The sequence below is a fragment of the Phycodurus eques genome, chromosome 7 (genome assembly GCF_024500275.1).
Source record: "Phycodurus eques isolate BA_2022a chromosome 7, UOR_Pequ_1.1, whole genome shotgun sequence".
NCBI classification, from domain to species: Eukaryota; Metazoa; Chordata; class Actinopteri; order Syngnathiformes; family Syngnathidae; genus Phycodurus; species Phycodurus eques.
The window spans coordinates 4,318,764-4,338,156 of NC_084531.1; the positions used below are offsets into that span (position 1 = coordinate 4,318,764).

Consider the following 19,393-nt stretch of genomic DNA (forward strand, 5'->3'; position numbering starts at 1 on the left):
ACCCCCCCCCCCCCCCCCTTCTCTCTATTTTGTGGAGGGGGTGGTTGCAATCTGTTTGTGTGCAACACAGGGGTGGATCTTTTGTTATCAGTGCCTATTTAGCAGATGCGGACACTGAGGCTCTTCTCAGTCTATCATGGGTGGTGTCAGAAATCAGTCATGGAGGTTGAGATGGTGTGTCATCTTCAGCTGGATGTGCGCGAGTTGGACAGAGGCAAGACCGTAAGTTTTTATCCTAATGACTCGTACGTTATGTTTCAATTGGCTGCATTTTAAATAAAATAAAGTGCTGTCTATCTGGTTCTGTGACTGTAGAAGTTACCTGGTGGGAATTCCTGCAGTTCTGGAAGCTGGAGCTGAAACAAATTTCTGTGCAAGCCTGCTGCACCCCAACGAGACGCTGACCATGACTGTCTTTTTGAACTCTAAAGAGCAAAATACCACCGTATTCAAAGATGCATCCAGCAAAGACTTTCATAAGTGCCTCAAGTTTAAGGTCAGCTTTAAGAAAAAAAGTGTACATATTGTGCTTTAACGCATTCATTAGGCCATCAAATATAACATTTAACCACGCACTTCTCAGGAATCCAAGTAAATGACTTGGAAATAAAACTCTTTTTTTGTCAGCTTTTTGTAAATTAGTTTATTTGAAATTGTGAAAAATTATATTTTAGTATGTTTTTTTTGAAAAATATCCTTTTGGGTGGAGTTACTGTTCATACTAGTGTATTTACAGCACAAAATGACTTACAATGCTATTAAGTACTGTAGTGTCCAAATTAAAAAAAATATTGAGCTTTGCCTTGCAATTCATTGTCCAGACTATAATTTGTTGGCCATATAGTATTCAGACTGAGTCAATTTGTTTTAACAGGATAATTAATTTTTTTTTCATCCAGGTCCCTGATCCTAAAAGCAATGATGAGGTGCAGCATATGGTTGTGGAGGTACGAGGTGCAACTTTTTATTCAAGAGAGGTCAGAAAAGTCATGATCAAAGTGTACAAACCGATGACTTTCATCCAAACCGACAAACCCATCTACCTCCCAGGACAAACTGGTAACTGAGCAGATCATACATTGTCCAAAATAAAGTACATTTTGTGAATTTTTATTTCCCCCCCTTGACAAAAAGATTTGTTGGGAGTTTATAGGAACAATTGCAAATTAGGTGTAAATTAAAAAAAGTCACAACTTAATTGGTGTGCCACATCCAGCATGTCAGGGCAAAACTGATTGGGTTATGAGTGGTTGCAGATGACCACAAAGGACATACTCCAATTTATTGTATATTTAGATATGTGCAGTAAAATTAGAGAAGATTGTTCTTCCACTGAGGCCTGTTTTCTTTTTTTTTTTTTTTTTTTTTTTTTTTTTTTTTTTTTTTTGGCTGTCAAATTAATAAAAAGTTCAATTAAACTCATTTTAGGTCACAGTTGTTAGACTAGTTTACCTGTAGCTTTCTGTTCCCCATATTGATGTTTTTATACATTTTCAGAGTACCCATGTTTTAATTTATTTTTTTAAACCAGGTCTCCAGTTATAAGAGTCAAAGATTTAAACTATTGTATTAAGTAGGAAAACATTTTCTTATTGGCATAGGTCCTTTTTCATTTGTTGTGATGAATTAGTTTTTCCTCAGTAGATAATTTTGGGTCCCAAAAGCTTGTCTCCGCAATATGCTGGGCTTGATCTTTATTGATCAGCTGCCCAAAGTTATTTGCATGATTGTGGTTAGACTGACTGAAAAATTTGACTGTGGGGTAAATCAAGGTTAAGGATATCTCTTTATGCTCCTCCCTCAGTGCAATTCAGAGTTGTTTCCCTGGACACAAAGTTCAGACCAGTCTTTCAAATGGTGAGTGCTTGACCCAAGTTTCTTGTCAGTTAAAAACCACACTTTTGTTTGAACTTTTGTAAGTTCTAAACTAGCCATTGGATGTCAGCTGTAAAAGGGTTATGTGACCACCGGCATGGATCTGCTCATTGACTTGGCCTTTGAATCCGTGGCCTCCTCATGACAGTTGTTTTTAAAGTGGCTTAAGTAAACCCTTCAACCTTCCACAATGTTTCTTAGCAATCAGAACATTTGAAGTACAGTGACGCTTTCATAGAATGATTATTCTAAATTACTGTGAATATGGCGTCACAGTAATTTTAAATCATAGAAGCATTTAATGAATGTATTACCCAAGTAACATTGGTTCTATTAGGATATTGCATATCAATGGAAGACAGAATAAACTCATCCAATAGAATTACTGATAGACTAAAATTGCTTATGGTGTAATGGGATTTATAGTCCACTTTGTGCATCCATTTAACTTTTTGATATGCATTTTCGTAACACTTGTTTCATGGGTTTCCATTGCTGTTTCATATACTGTACTCATGGAAAAACTGGAGGCTGTGGCGTTTGTTTCTGAGGAACACGTGCAGTACTTCGTTTGATGCAAAGATAACAAACTTAATGCAATCTCTTTCTTTTGCAGTACGACACCATTGAAATTCAGGTAAGCTTGGATAAATGTTGGAGCAATTCATTGCATGCACCATTTTGTGATCAATTATTGTGGCACATTATCAACAAATACACCCACCACATCAAGTTAGCCAAACATTATTAGAAGCTAATGCTGGTAATCTTGTTGGCAAATTCTGAGCTGTGCTATCACTGTAGCTCCTTAATTGTCATGCAAGTGGTATAAGTTAACCACTGCCATTAGTAAAATGAGCAATAAGTCTTAAACATATTGCTAATGAATATGCTGCTTAACGAGTCACAATGATGTGCCCGAGGCATCGCTTTATAACGTGACAAATGATCTGTGTTGCAGATTGTTTTGCACATTTTTAGTATCCTTGTCACCCGTTTGTAAAATGTTGACCCCTGAAGAAAATGCATCTTAACTTTACGTAACAAGGTGCTTGGTGAAGCAGCAGTCTTACTGCTTTGTCTTTGTTGAGGCTGGCTCTTTTTGAACAAATATCACTTTAAAACCAAGAAACAAAGTTAATATTTTGGTTGCTTAACTAAACTTCTAATGCAAAAAAAAAAAAAAACATCCATGATTAGATTGGTTAGAAACAGTGTTGTGCAACTTTTATAAGGCAGTGTCCTGAAAATGTTAAGTTTTGAGTTGTAGGACCTCAGGGCAATTCAATTTTAGTTGAACTGTATTTTACCACAACAGTATATGAACTGTCTCTTTGTCCCCATTTGTTACAGAATCCTAGCAGCACCCGAATTGGACAGTGGCTCAACGAAACATCCAGCAGTAAAATATTGCAGCAGTCTTACTCCTTGAACTCTGAGGCACGGCAAGGAGTCTACCAAATTATTGTGTCAATTGACGAATTAAGAATATATCATAGCTTCAAGGTTGAGAAATATGGTATGTAAAAAAAAAATTCTCGCACCCTTGTTTGGATTAATTTGGACTGAACAAATGCTGTACAAACAACCATGATTTGTCTCCAGTTTTGCCCAAATTTGATGTGAAAATAAATGGACCCGACGAAGTGACTATTGTAAAGGATGACATCACCATTGAAGTATGTTCAAAGTAAGTACCGTTACTGGCATGAAATCTGATTTCAACTTTTTTTTTTTTTTTTTTTTTTTTTTTTTTTTTTTTTTTTTTTAAAAATAATTAAATTACTGCCTGCTTATGAACCACACACTAAGTGGTTTGATTCTTTAAAATTGATAGGTACACATATGGACAGCCTGTGCCTGGTAGTGCCAAACTTAAGGTGTGTCGACCGATCCACTCGTATCTTTATTCCACTGACAACTCCAACGAGGCCCCTGTAGTTTCTCCACCATGCTACGAGGATACAAAAAAGGTACATTTGGCAACCGCTGAAACAAATTGCAAGCCTCATTTTAATGCAATTATATTGCCTGTGTCATACTTGATGTGACTTCATTCACACACACGATTGCAGTAAATATGCAATAGTTTAAAATGCATGTTCACATTATTTTTATTTGGTCCCCTTTTTTGCCTTTCGTTTTTTGGTGTTTCCCTGAATTTCCTCACCCCTGCAATAATGGATATGGTATTCACGGACATTTTAAAAACTTTGCAGTAAATTTGGAGAGGCTGTGGTAGATAAAAATCCAAACTCTATTTCATTAATAGATGACTCTGGAAATGTTATGCAACTTTATTCAAATGTGAATTTTTAAAAATGAACATTTAACTTGTATATCCATCCATTTTCTGAGCCGCTTCTCCTCACTAGGGTCGCGGGCGTGCTGGAGCCTATCCCAGCTATCATCGGGCAGGAGGCGGGGTACACCCTGAACTGGTTGCCAGCCAATCGCAGGGCACATAGAAACAAACAACCATTCGCACTCACATTCACACCGAAGGGTAATTTAGAATCTCCAATTAATGAATGTTTTTGGTATGTGGGAGGAAACCGGAGTGCCTGGAGAAAACCCACGCAATTACGGGGAGAACATGCAAACTCCACACAGGCGGGGCCGGGGATTGAACCCGGGTCCTCAGAACTGTGAGGCTGAAGCTCTAACCAGTCGGGCACCATGCCGCCGTGTATCTTGCATTTGAACATTAAAAGTCAAATGATTAAAAGTGGAGCACAGCAGTGCCGTCTCTCTGCCCAAATTCAAACTAGTCTGGATATTTGTGGGCACAAAGTGAAACAAAGCCATAAAAGCTGTCTTTCTAAAAGTAGACTTACCAGAGTCAACACGTGAGTATTTGGTACATAACAATGAACTTTACATTTACTTTCTCCCCCCCCCGCCCCCCTCAAAGTATTTTAACAACATAAAGCACAATACAAATTAATCAAGGAACATGACTGAAATGATGTGGAAATAATTCTTATTGTACTCTATAGACAAATAAGACGGGCTGCGTCACCTTCATTACGAAGTTGTCCGCTTTCACCAAAATTGACCAAAAGGCAGTACAAGATTTACTGGAAGTCTATGCTGAACTGGAAGAAGAGGGCACAGGCAAGTATTTACTTCTTTAGTTTGAATGGAAATTTGCACAGAAAAACTCATGTTGGGATATATTGATTCATGATAGAATAAAAATCTTTAACATTGGACAGGTATTTCTCACTTTCAACACAAAAGAATACAAATTGTATATGTAATTGGAAAGCTGTCATTTGAGGACACGCCTAAGATTTATGAGGAAGCGTCAAAACTGGAGGGAAAGGTATGTGCAAAACACAGTTTTCAAACTTGTGCTACTGACCATGATCTTAAGAGTGTGTGGTGATTCCACAGGTTAAAGCAGTTCACTATAACAATACTCCTATTGGTAACATGGACCTGTACCTGCTGGAGGGTGACGGGTGGCCAGCACGTCTTAGACAGAACCTCACAACTGACCTAGAGGGCTTTGCTCGATTCTCACTAAGCACTGCGCACCATTCAGAGGACATTCGCCTCTACGTAAGTGACATGAGACAATGGGATTGCGACCATGTGCCCCTTTTAAAATTAAGGCAAATCTGCATGAAAATGTGAACGTTTAGGATTCTGTATGGCTTGACTTGAATTTGGCTTTTTTATGAAAAAAAGTTTAATTCGACTCTACCATCGCCACTGGAAACTGCTCATTTCAATTTGTCTGACTGTAACCAATAACTTTTGTATATACACTGTACCGTTTTGGTTCAAGTTAAACTCACTTTACACAACTTGCCTGTGATGTCAAAACCACATGTATTGGTCTATACGACTCCAATTTTGAGCTCTGTACCGGCGGCGACACTAAACTAGGGAGGTCAGTCGTCAGTGCATCCCGTGTGTGGACTCAAAAAAAAAAGACCAAAGATACCGGCACATTGTGCTGCATATGGTTGCCTGAAATGTCATATAATTACAAGGAGTCCCTTTTAAACACATTTCAAATGTTGTCTATTGATGGCATATGCGTTGACCAAACTGTAACCCTAATGAAAATCTGTCACGGAATATGCAAGTTGCAACTTAAATTCAGTGTCCATGCATTGCCTTTAGTGGGAACCTCACCAACAGGGCCACCACGTTGGTGAGGCGGCTACATTGCGCTGGCGCATCTACCAGTCATAGCTATGGTCAAAATGTTAAGAGCTTACACTGTACCTTTTTTGTCTGTGCTACCAATGGATATACTGTATTTGAAAATGTAGCCATGGACTTGAATGGGAAAAAAATCACACAGCTCTTAAGTGTCATTGTGGCATAAAACCAAAGCACATATTGACATTCAACACTCTTCTTGGCATGAGCTGTGCATGCAATTCATTAAAATTTAAGGAGTTTAGGTAATAACTTTGCTTCGATGTGTAGGATCATTTTTCAGACAAACCAAATTTCTGATGCACCATATAGTAATCCATTTGCTATTTATATTGTTTGACTACTGATGCGCAGCAAGATATCGGCCAAGTTTTGCTCACGGTATGTCCAAGTTGAAGTATGACGCTCAATTGGGAAGATTGAATAATCTCTTGATTTAAAATGTACACGCTATGGAAATGGGCATGAACTGGAATTCTAGATGTGGAAGACTGCACATTAAGAACCCAGAGGGGGTGGGGCTTTGTTACCTTGCTCAATAACACTTTGGTAGCACACTGTTCCTTTAGTCAATTTGACCACATTTTTGAGTAACATACTATTGCCTAAACAGAAATGTATAATGCCATATCTTAACCAGTATGTTCTGTTTTACCTAACTTAGGTTAGTGCCTCACCAAACCTGGAATACGGATATAGAATCCCATACTACGAGAATGGAGAGCACACAGTTTCCCCGGTTCGAAAACCTTCTCTTGATACAAAGACTGCCAGCTACCTTGTGTTGAAGAATAAGGACGCGCCAATTCCTTGCGACAAAGATGAAGACATCACCATCCAGTATGCTGTAGCTGGAGAGTCTCAGGGGTTTGCCGATCTTATGTATCTGGTCAGTGGAGTTCTTGGATTTAAAGAAATTACAAAGTTTGTTAGCTTCATTTAATGGCACATGTGTGCGCGCACGCGCCCTGTGATTGACTGATCAGCATGGGGCATGCCCCGCTTGTCTTGAGTGTTCCTTAACATCTGTTTTCAGAGAGACCACACAGTGCAGAAATAGTCTTGCTGTACTCTTTGATGAAACATTGCAAAATTGTTTTAGATCATACTGATGTCACTGTGAAGGAGTAATCTGCTTCACCCCTCCATGCAGTAAATCAACACCTGATTAGCTTGAAAGCTAAAATGCAGAATACTAGCTAGCCTGGGTCTCCGCGGCCACTATTCCTAGCCCTGGGAGCCAGTACCTCTCAAAAGGTTGGGTAACTAAATTTTTGTGTAAACCATTGGTAATGTGACTTCAAAAGACATGCTGGGTTCTATTATGCAACTGCAGAGTAAATGTTTTATTCAAGATTATGGGAATTTTCCTTGTAATTACAGTATTGGGAGGTGATGCACAGTAGCAGTGAATTTTTTTTTTTAAGTCAATTACAGATGCATTGCAGCAGTTTCATGGGTTAATTTGTGCTGGTTAACAGCACTTGGATTGATGTACAGTTTTATTCCAACTGGTCATAATTGCCACAGTAAACTATGCTAAAAACTGCATACAAATGGAGGGAAAGAAATTTTATGTAATGTTGTTGTAGTGTCTCTGTGCCTGTCCTGCCCAAAACATAGCATGCAAAGTAAAACTGCAGGTTCCCAAATATTGGGCTTTTTCCTCCATGAATACCACATTTACAGTACGTCTTGTATATCAATGGATCAGTCATTCTTGTCCTTATCTGCTTAAATCCAGGTCCTAGCCAGAGGAGCCATCGTTTTTCAAGGAGCTAAACAGATTGCTGTTGAAGATAAATCAGGTGTGCTGACATTGCACTGAGTTCAGAGAAGCCTATAAATTGTTGGCATAATTGCTTAATTCATTAACTTGCTCTTACCAAATCAATACATATTCCCTTTAACTAAATTGCTCTTTTAGTGACTGAGGGCGAGGTGACTTTCCAGTTGAAAGTTTCTGCAGAGATGGCACCAGAGGTCCAGATAGTTGCATATGCTGTGCTTCCAAGTGCAACAGTGGTTGCCAACAGTGCACACTTCACCACTGAGAAATGCTTCAGTAACAAAGTAAGGGAACGTGTGTTAACTAATTACGCTGGCTGGATGAAGTCCAGATGGTAAAGACTGTATTGGTGTGCGTCAGGTCTCTGTGGAGTTTTGTCCATCTTCAGTAGTCCCAGGCGACCAAACCACTTTGCAAGTGACGAGCCAGCCAAACGCTCTTTGTGGTGTGAGCGCTATTGACCAGAGTGTCCTCATTAAAGAGCCTGGAAAAACCTTAGATGCAGATAAGGTAACTACACTTGTGTTCTATGGTAAATATGGGGGGGGGGGGACTTCTGCATTAAAAAAACAATTTAATATCTCCTTGTTATACACCTTATAAATCAGATATTGCCACATGACCAATTTTGGCCATGCTCTTCTATGTAAAGGACACAGTTGAATGCCTGCTGAGGGACTAGGCCCCCCTGTCAATCGAAGGTGCAACAGTGCTTGTTTAAACAGTTTGTTTCTCAATTGATACTCTTCTCCCGCCCTGTTATGTAGCAACAATGTCTTGTTCAAAGTATTTTGTGACACTGAAAATGATGTCATGTTGTATCAAAATAGTCTGAATGAAGTGTGCACAATGGCTGAGTAAAAATCATGCAAAGGGCAATATGCATCTTTGATGTAAAAAGCAAAGCCAGCTGTAATCTGATGCTGCTTGTCTGGGTAAAAGCTACACTATGGTAGCAGTGTTTTCAAAACAAGTGCTACTCTTTTAAGGTTTACTTTTACGGCATATTCTGTGACACCCCAAATGTGAATTTGAAAACACACCTGTCCATCAATTTAACATGCTATGGGGCAGTTTCCTGACACCTCCAAATGTTTAAATAATTCGCAAGCTGAGACTCATGATCCTTGCCGCGTGAGAAATGCAAAGATATTTGAAATTAAGCTGACTTCTTTTGATTTCTGAAATGTTCAAGTTACACTGTCAGCTTGAGGTTTTTAAAATCATTGCCATCAAGAATTACTTATGCTCTGAATTGATTTTGATGACTACACCTGTTCGTGTCATCACTCCCTTTTTGGCTCCTATCTGATTTCCCTTACTGCAGAGTTAAAAAGCACCTTGTGCAACATTCGCTGCATTTAAGATGTAAAATAGGCTTTGGCGCTTTGTAATTTCTTAACTTCAACTGTATCCTTTTTCCACCAGATATTTGGGTTGCTGCCTGTCACCAAAGCAACATATATTCCATACAAAGTTGAAGACCCAGTGGAATGTTTACATGTCAGACCTAAAAGATCTATTTTACCATACCCTGGGCGTGACATCGATGATCCTTATACTGTTTTCCAGGTACTTTTATCACAATTCTGTACAAAAAGTGATCCTTTTTAGTTACTCTTTTGTTGGTTTTCCTAGCGTAATGGACTAAAGATGGCAACAAATTTGTATATCAGAATGCCATCATGCCTGAAGTATTTGGGAAGAGACTACCATCACAGTCCCTATGGTGAGTGATATACACTGAATATTTTCCAGCATCAATTCTGTACCCTAATGATGGAATGCTTTCCATTTCCAGGTATTGCTTTAAAATATGAAATTGTAGATGCGATGGCAGCTCCTCCTGCTGGTATGGGAGGTAGGGGCTCTGCCGCCCCAATTCAGACAATCCGCAATTTCTTTCCAGAGACTTGGCTGTGGGACCTGGTGGAAGTCGGGTATGACTTTGTCACAAGTGATAAGATGGCAGCATCTTGTGTACCATATGGCTATGAGAGCAACTTAAAATCATAATGGACTAGGTGGTGTCTGTAAAACAGCCTCTTGGAACTCTGTATAATACAGTATAGGAAAAGACACAAGGTTCAGCCCTAACTTTTTATTTGATTTAAATGTAGTCATAGCTTCCATTGGCTATGACATTGTAGTCTTTTTTGCCATACCCCATTTAGTGCCCTTTTCCTACCAATTTCACATTTGCACTGGAATATTGGTTCAGGAACTGTCCTTCAGTTTGCAGACAGACACAGTATCCGTGCTGAACGTTTGTTCCGTGTGCCATGTATTTTACAGACAAATGTGCATCTTTTAGTTTCTCTTGCTCTAAATTAGCCCTCAGTATGGCACCCAGGAAAGTGGTGGGTGGGCGGGGTGCAAGCGACCTGGTACTGCAACATAATTCTATTGCCATTCAATTTAATGGGGGAAAATAGCATTGTTTGCAAACACGCTCACAAATTGTCAATGAAGAGGTTCCACTATTTTTTTAAAAGATGTATTACCCCCCCCCCAGACTACTGTTGTGTACATGGTAATTTTTCTTTCTTTGAACTGTGCTAGAAACAAATTGCATTTGGAAAACAAAATTATGAAACTCAAACCTAACTGCAATCAGGTACGGATTAATAGGAAAAACACGAGTTTCACCAGATAGCAACAATTTATCATAGCTGCTGTCTCTGAAATGTGGCCTGAAAGGTCAAAGCATTTTGCACAGTATGTTAAGTTTTACAAGATGTTTCAGACTTGGTTTGACATTTGAATTGCAGTTTTTACTTGGTAGGCACTTATCCATCTGTTGGCTTTTTATTTATTTGAACTTTTTCGTTGTTGATTCAGAAATTCTGGCATGATGGATGTGTCCCTAACTGCTCCTGACACCATCACCACATGGGAGACAGAGGCTTTCTGCCTGACCTCTCAGGGTTTTGGCTTGGCCCCTCGTCAAAAGTTAACAGTCGTCCAGCCTTTCTTCCTAGAACTCACTCTTCCTTACTCCATCAAACGTGGGGAACACTTTGAGCTGAAAGCCACCACCTTCAACTTCCTGTCCAACTGCATCATGGTAATGATAACCTTCACTTAACCCATAGACTTTGTTTGAATTATAAATTTGTTGAGACTAGAATAACAGGTTTTGATTTTGTAAAAAATGGTCATGTTTTCATTAGTCTCTTTTTTTTAATCCATTCACAAGTGTAGAGCTTTCTCTTAGCATGTCAGGTTGCAGTGGCTCAGACTTCATGCTCCCCAGCCATATCATCCAGTGCTGCCAGGAGAAAGTATAATCAGGCAAACTGCCTCAGTGAGTTGTAGATAAACCATACCAGATCTGTGAAAAGCAATACTAAACCAATCAAAGCAGACCCCCGCAACTGTCTAGAGTTCTGTCCGTAAAGGTTATGACCATAATTGGTCACAAAGCTGGAAATAAATCTGACCTACTGCCGGGAGTGCCGATTTGACACTGGTTGTGCAGGAATCAAACAGCCCGTACCTGGGCCTATAGTACCCCATTCTCCCAGAGCACTCGAAGGACAGGGTTGAAAGCAATTCCACTCATCACATGTAGATCACAAACTGCCATGACCGCTCAAAGGCCCCGGCACCCTAAACTGAGCTGGTACACACTTCCTGACGAAAACTATACTTAACCACCTTTACCTTAATCTGAGGTCAGACTTCTCAGCAGATGTCGAGCCACCTGGCTCAAGGGGGAGACTCTGGTGATCTCTACCTGGGCTAGGGAAATCGGGCAGTTTTTCAGTATCATAGGAGGGCGTTGTTCTTACTGTCTGGTCTCGCCTAGGACCTAGCCCCAGACAACTTGGCTCCTAGGATCATTGGGATGTCATGATTATGTGACTGGTCGAGGAGGAGGAGTTGTTTCAACAATGAATGGCTTCTGTCAACAGTTTGTTCTTATTCAACTTGTTCATCTTTCTGGTGGCAGGTCAGTGTGACTCCAACTCATTCCTCGGATTATACCCTCACCCCATTTTCTGGTGACCAGTACAGTACCTGCCTTTGTGGCAATGAGCGGAAGACCTTCAGATGGACTATGGCCCCCACAACATTAGGTGCAGGTCTCTCATTACACACAGGATTTCTCCTCACCGAAAGAATCTTAAATTTGAATAGATTGATGCCACCATTTTCATACACAATTGGTGGTCCTTTTTAGGGGTTGTCAATGTGACTGTGACTGCTGAAGCTGTGCCGTCCCATGCTTCTTGTGATAATGAGATTGTGAGTGTTCCAGAAAGAGGTCGTATCGATGTGGTCACACGACCTCTCATTGTGAAGGTTAGTAGTATTGTTTTTCTTCCAAACCTGAGATTGGCAAAGGGTAATTTATTTGCTTTCTTGTTAGGCTGAGGGAACAGAGATGACAAAGACTCACAATTGGCTTTTCTGCCCTAAAGGTCAGTTGAGTTTTGACCTTCATCTAGCTCCTTAGACTATTAAAATTTACTGTTAGAAAAGTCCTTCCCATTCTGAAGCAGGCAAACAATTTTGGGGGAAATTCATGTACACTCTGCTCCAAAGGTATTTAATTATTTTTCTTGGTTTTTTTTTCCTGAAAACTGACTCAAAATATTAATTTGACATGGTCATTTCAGCTTCTACATCTGTATTTAAAATGTAATACCTTTTGCTTGACTCAACCCACTTTCCATCTGAGCAAACTCATTGGGACATGTGACTGAGTTCCCGCCCAAATGTCCTTTTACACCTCTACAGAATTTCAGGTTACACTTAATCAAGCTCGAGTTAATGCCCTGAGAATTTCAAGACTAATTATTCTAGTTGGAGTAACCACGCCGTCATTCGCCAAAGTTTGAGCTTTGTTCAATGACACTCTATGCAGGTAATGCAAATTATTTCCAACTACAGTAAGTCTTGTCTTTCAGCCTAGTCTGTCATAGCGTCAGTGTTCTAATACTTTTGCTCGACTAAAAATTTGGTACATTTAGTTACAAATTACCTCTAACTTGTCAAATGCAGATGTAAATAAATGCTGACCTGGAATGAGATGTTTTAAGTCTGCAAAATTAAAGGAATTGGCTTAACTCTGCCAATACTTTTGGAGTTGAGTATATTGATTTCGTCTATACAGAATTACATTTTATGTATGGTTGTTGGGAGTTATGAAAATTGCAGTATTTTTACATTGCTGAGATTTTTTTTTTTAATTTATTCAATCTCTAAACTGAATTATCCTTTGCACAACAGGAGGCAGTCTGAACGAGGAAACTGAAATAATGCTCCCTGTGAATGTGATTAACGGCTCAGCACGTGGTCTATTATCTGTCCTGGGTAAACTCTTTTCTTTTATCACAATAGTAATTAATTCAGATTACTATTGTTATACCGGCGTATTTGCAACGTGCAGTGTTTTTCTAAAAGGCTTTGTTCACAAAGCAAATGTTTGTGTACCTTTTTAGTTTCAAAGGGGCAGAACAGGTTTAATTTGGAAATGGGAAATTATCACAATTTAAAGCTTTTTGTAAATAGTACTGTACTAATACAATGGCATTAGCTAAGGTTTATTCATGTGATGGAAGACTAGTGTTCATACAGGGAGTGGGACCTCCAAGCCCTGCCTTTTTGTTTTTTTTTAAATAAATGGCACAGGGTAGAAAGTGCTATAGGATATTTTTTTTCCAAAACTCTCCTATTATACACTAACCTCTTTATTCCCAAAATTTGCCATGAATTTTTGGGGTAACTTAGTTATTTAACAATTAGTCGTATTTGCGATCACAATGGAATCAATGTTTTTATGCAGGTGACATTTTAGGCCGGGCTTTGAAGAACATTGATGGCCTGTTGAGGATGCCCTATGGCTGTGGGGAGCAGAACATGGTGCTGTTCACCCCAAACATTTACATCCTGCAGTACCTCAAAGACACACAGCAGCTGACACCTGCTATTGAGAAAAAGACTCTCCAGTTCCTGACCAGTGGTGAGTCAATGATACTCTTGATAAGCCTGACATTATGCTTTGTTTCTGATTCTTGACCTTTGCCAATCATAATACTGCCCTGTGGCAAGTAGAGATTGGCATAAGCCAATCATCGATTAATTTATTCAGAATTAAGTGTGTGGTATTAATTTACCGCCTTGAAACAAGTGAAGTGAAATGGTTAACTACTTTACTGCAGCACTGTGGATCAGGGGTGTGCAGAGACCTTTTTGGAGGAGTCTGTGTGCACATGGAACAAGTTTGAAACTCCTTCCAGAAACATGCTTTACTTGGTGCAATGAGTTGTATAGGTGAAAATGAACTGGGGAAAATGTGCAGCTGCTACTTCAAGAGCAATAAGACTGCAGGCACATTGCGCTTTATAAATAAAAATATAAAAAAAAAATTAAGACTGCCTTTTAAAGAATTCTAACATTTCCTGCACAAAAAACGTGTACAATGAGACTCAATCACAAAAATTTAGATGCAAGATGGTCAGCTTCATCCTCAAACTTCTATAAAAGAACAAAAGGGCAATTACTTGCCTCACTAAGTTTCATTATAAGCTTGAATGCTATAGTCATGCATAGTGATCAAATTATGAAATTCTGCTATATACGTGCTTGGCTTTTATGTATTGAGACTTGAATAACCTAATAAAACATGTTGCACAAACTTACCCATGGCATAATGTTGAGTGAAAACTTCTCACTCATGTCGCATGAATAAATGTTAAGTGTCTTTACAAACTTTGCGCCAACTCGCCAAGGTCATCTCTGCAGTGGATTATGTGATGAAGGGTAGCAAGGTCAATTCATGTACAGTAAATTGTTAAATTTTGTTGAAGGCCACACCGGCTTTCACACACATTGACAAAAGGGGACTGGGCATCAAAGGAAAAAAGGTCGCTGGTCAAGAGCAACAGAACATGCATATATGGGAGGTTAAGCGACATTGCCACGGACCTCATGATGGCACATCCACAAGGCATGACATGAAAATGTAAAGCTTTGCATACTGCGTTCGAAGCATTTTGTTTTTGCTATGAACTGATTAAATTCGCTGCCAAATCACGCACAGTATCAATTGTGATGTCAAACTTGAATTTGTCATCACATGATGAATTGTTCAGGAGCTGTGTTGATGGCTATTAAGCATGTTTTTCTTATTACACAGGCTACCAGAGACAACTTAACTACATGCATCCCAGTGGTGGATATAGCACTTTTGGAACTGGTGTGGAGAATACTTGGTGAGAACATGAACAATGCTTTATTGTACATTAGAATTGCACGGTAACGTGTACTTGCACTAAATGAGTTTAATTACTCTTCCCTTCACACTAGCACATTTGAATGAATTTTAAGATCACCTTAGCCCTGCATGTTAAGTGAAGTTTATTTATTTTATTTTTCTCTTCCCCCCCCCCCCCATCAGGTTGACTGCTTTTGTGATGAGATCATTTGCCAAAGCAAAGGCTTTTATTTACACTGACCCTTCCAATATTGAAGATTCTGCAACTTGGCTGGAAAGCAAGCAGAAAGAAAATGGTTGCTTCCAAATTTCTGGAAAACTTTTTAATAAGGGAATAAAGGTGTGAGTTGTCATTTTTATTTAATCTCCTGAAGATTGTCTGTGAAGTAATGACTACAACGGCTGTTTCCTCTCTCCAGGGTGGTGTTTCTGACGAAGTGACTCTGAGCGCTTACATCACTGCTGCCTTTTTGGAGATGGGTAGATCAGTTAATGTGAGTAAACATGTTACTTTTTAGCCTGATTTAAATTCCAGAATACTCATACAATAATTTGGGAAGAGAAATCTGTTGACCAAAGCCTGGCAAGGTCTTAACAGTTCTCCCTCCACAAGCATACCCGTGCAACTGGCACTACACTGGTGTATTGAAACGTGGTATGGAAGGGGATTGGATATTGGGGGAAATACAATGACCCATACCACTCGCAATTCCACCAATGTCCTGTATGTAGGAGTAATGCATTTCAGTGGACGGTTTGGCAATCAGTGGACTCAAAATGGTAAAAACAATGCCACATGCAGGTTCTTGTTTTGGTCTAAAAAAAAAAAAAAAAAAAAAAATTTTCACTCTCAGGATAAAATCTGTTCAAACAATGGAACATTTAACTATAGGGACCAGATTAGCCAAGTATCATTAACCTCACCCCCCACCCCATAAATCTCTTACAGGATGCCACGGTGACCCAGAGCCTGTCTTGCTTGAAGGAGTCCATCAATGACCGCAGCAACACTTACACAACAGCTCTGCTGGCCTATGTCTTTACCTTGGCTGAAGATAAGGAGACCCGTGATCAGCTTCTGCAGCACTTGGACAACATTAAGATACAAGAAGGTGGGTTATCTTCAGCAACCAGAGTTTGTCAAACTAACTTATGTATGTTGTGTGGCTTTTCTTTTTCAGATGGTTTCATTCACTGGTTCCAGAAGTCATCAGAGACCTCACAATCTCTGTCTGTGGAGATCACCTCCTATGTGCTCCTGGCCAAACTTGGCAGCTCTCCCACCATTGAAGACCTGGGTTATGCCTCCGGCATCGTCAGATGGCTGACGACCCAACAGAACTATTATGGAGGCTTTGCTTCTACTCAGGTATGCACACAAACAACCTAGAGGGAATTATGCATTGCCTAGGAAGGACCTGTTGTGTGACTTGTGCTTGTGCAGAGTTTTCCAGAGTTTCTGCAACATGCTTTCGATATGTACTCATTACATGGCTGTGTGACGCAAATAACCCAGAAAAAAATATTATAGCATGGGCAAATGGAAGAGATTTTCACTGACAACCAGGGCATGCTTTTTCTAGCAGTTACATCTGTTACCTAAAAAATGTCAGCAAATTACAATTGGCCTCGATATTTTATATCCTGCATCTTTACATACTCGTCACTTACCTACTGTATGCATTTAAACATGGGTACTGTATGTTTGTGTGCAGGACACTGTGGTGGCCCTTCAGGCTCTGTCTCTTTACTCCACTCTGGTATTCAGTCCAGCGGGTTCCAGCACAGTGACTGTATCATCTCCCAGTGGCCAGAAGATATTTGAAATCAACCAGAATAACAAACTGCTCTACCAGGAAGAGTTGCTGAAGGATGTTAAAGGGAAGTACAATGTGGAGGTGAAGGGGTCTGCATGTGCTTCAGTGCAGGTCAGTAAACACTTATCATGGTATTCTTGATTACTGGGTGGACAGTCACAGCAGTGCAGCAATTTTCTGTTTACACTACACTAAACTTCTGTCTTGTACTTGCTTTAAACCCAATTGTTGGTTTAAGTAAAATGTAGTCACAACCAACTGACCTTTTACTGTACTTGAGTTGTAAGTAAATTTGATATGAAATGTACATGAATATTGAAAGTATACTTTTATTTTTTTAGTGAGCATTTAGATTTTAATTTTTTTTTTTTTGTTACGTTTAGTGGTGTGCAGTTTTTAAAGATCTGCATGTTAGCCCTCGCCATCACTAGAACTATCAAACGCACAACTAAAAACATTGACTTTAATTTAAGACCTCTGTGCCTTGTCAGGGTGCACAGGTTGTAAATGTTTTGTAAACAAATGTTGATTTGAGTTAACCTGGTTGTCTCCCAGCTGACTCTTCTCTACAACATCCCAACACCCACTGAGGTCACCACTCTCAGTGTCACAGTGCAGACTGAGGCTAACTGCACCAGCCCATCTGGCAGACCTAAACTCAACTTGAAGCTGAAATCGCTGTAAGAACGTTCACGCCATGTGACAGTCATAAACTGTGCCGTGTATAGCAATGGGGGACTACAGCGTACAAGACCGCGGTGAATAACACGGGAGGGGCGGTCGATACAATTTTATACAGGAAATAAAATTAAGCCAAAAGTATATTTTTCCACATTCCCCAAAAAACAAATTGTTTTGTAGTTTTAAATGCACACTTTTTGTGTGCATGTTTCAATGTTTAAGCTTACTTGCAGATCATAGGATGTAAACTGTGTAATAGCGAGGTCGGTATCGTATTTGATTCTCACTCAACAGCACTATGGTCCGCTTTAAGAATCTCCCTGCTTTAATGCTACCCCCCCCCCCTCCATTTACTGGTTCTCCCACAGATACAGTGGGAAGGAAAGCAGTACAAACATGGTGATCCTGGAAATCAATTTGCTGTCTGGGTTCCAAGTAGACCCAAAGTCTTTCCAGAAAGTGAGTAATTAATTAGCATAGCAGTATAGCCATTGAATTTTTTTTTTTTATCTATTTCTCACCCCCCCCCCCCCCTTTTCTTCATTTGTTGACCTCTCACAGCTCAAAGGCGCTTTGCTGGTTGATCGTGTTGAACAGAAGGAAGATAGCGTGCTTGTGTATTTGGAGGAGGTGAGGAATGAGTGTTGAGCTTCAGTTTATTTTTTTTAGTCTTTCCTTGAACCAATCTTGAGATTTCATATTCCCTTTCTCTAACAGCTATCAAAGGACATAGCAATAAACCACAGCCTGGAGCTGATACAGGAAATCCCAGTGGAGGACCTGAAACCAGCTGTGGTCAAGATCTATGATTATTACCAGCCAAGTAAATCATACTCTCTTCTTAGTCCTGTCTGACAAACCTTTCATTGTGTGCTCTACCTGCTTGACTCTGCTTTTTATTGCACTCAGTGATGTGATGATCATGGCTGCTGCGACATTAAAATAAGCTGTACTGAAATGTTAACTTTTGAAACTGCCTGCCACAGTGTGGAGGCAGACTCCTGTCCCTCTCCTCGCACTTTATCTGCGGTTTTGTGATCAGCAGAATTAAATGAGAAACAAAACTGCATGCGTATTAAGTGTCTTAAAACATGGATAGTCAATACTTGCAAGAGCCTCCTGTAGCAGTGCAGTAATTTTACCAATAGATGATGCTGTTGGACTAGTTCTGCTTTATGAGGACAATCGAAGTTGAGGCTCTCTGTTGCACTTTCAGTTTTGCACATGTATTTGAACAGGACGTGAATTTATTTAAATGAAATCATGGCTATTAGATTAGTCGGTACAGACCAGAGAACTTAAATGGAATATAATTTTATTTCTTCTTGCACTTTTCACATGCAGATTAAGCTCTGCCTTCCTTTCTACACATCCTGGAATTTGACTATTTTAGGTTACTGTGCTTTTAACATTTTTGTTTGATTCCTTAGGTGACCAGGCTGAGACAACTTACAATTTTGATTGTAAAACAGGTAACAGAAACCGACCGCATTTATTACAAAAACTTTACTTGCAATATAAAACTCATTTTCTCAAAAGTGTAGTCCATAGATCAGTAAAGATGCATTGAAATGAATGTGCAAATGTTTACCCAAAAGTGATGACCTTTTTTTTTTTTTTTTTGCAGCTTGAAGCACAGCCGGTGTTGGGTTAATCACTGGTTTGCTGTTAAATGAGCCAGTTGGTATAACTCTGTCTGCTTGTTTAAGTTGACTCTTTGTTTAAAAGCTATGAAAACCACAATGTCTTAACTTTTAAATCTTTAGATGTGAAGTACAACTGAAATAAAGCTATCCAAATGTGCAACAAGTGAGGTTTTTTCCTTTT

At 39.6% G+C, this 19,393-nt stretch overlaps 1 protein-coding gene across 1 annotated transcript; it reads left to right on the plus strand.

Moving 5' to 3' along the window:
* The first annotated feature begins 136 nt into the window (after nt 1–136).
* On the plus strand, nt 137–19,350 carry LOC133405050 (alpha-2-macroglobulin-like). Its single transcript, XM_061681688.1, has 36 exons — nt 137–222; nt 316–496; nt 900–1,059; nt 1,805–1,857; nt 2,492–2,512; nt 3,229–3,394; nt 3,481–3,565; nt 3,713–3,848; nt 4,875–4,992; nt 5,094–5,203; nt 5,275–5,442; nt 6,719–6,943; nt 7,799–7,862; nt 7,982–8,127; nt 8,204–8,353; nt 9,272–9,415; nt 9,482–9,572; nt 9,645–9,783; nt 10,685–10,910; nt 11,799–11,925; nt 12,030–12,151; nt 12,219–12,270; nt 13,082–13,165; nt 13,638–13,814; nt 14,991–15,066; nt 15,252–15,408; nt 15,488–15,562; nt 16,018–16,180; nt 16,250–16,437; nt 16,784–16,996; nt 17,441–17,565; nt 17,935–18,025; nt 18,128–18,196; nt 18,284–18,389; nt 18,997–19,038; nt 19,194–19,350. Exons 1-36 carry the CDS (start codon nt 137–139, stop codon nt 19,196–19,198), a joined length of 4,341 nt encoding a protein of 1,446 aa, XP_061537672.1. The 3' UTR covers nt 19,199–19,350.
* Nucleotides 19,351–19,393: the final 43 nt, after the last annotated feature.

What these genes read in the sequence shown, in the direction of transcription:
- LOC133405050 (XM_061681688.1), top strand. Translation starts at nt 137, where the DNA reads ATGGGTGGTGTCAGAAATCAGTCATGGAGGTTGAGATGGTGTGTCATC. An exon ending in TTTTTAATAAGGGAATAAAG is followed by an intron (nt 15,409 to 15,487) that starts GTGTGAGTTGTC and finishes TCCTCTCTCCAG; the next exon opens with GGTGGTGTTTCTGACGAAGT. An exon ending in CTGCATGTGCTTCAGTGCAG is followed by an intron (nt 16,997 to 17,440) that starts GTCAGTAAACAC and finishes GTTGTCTCCCAG; the next exon opens with CTGACTCTTCTCTACAACAT.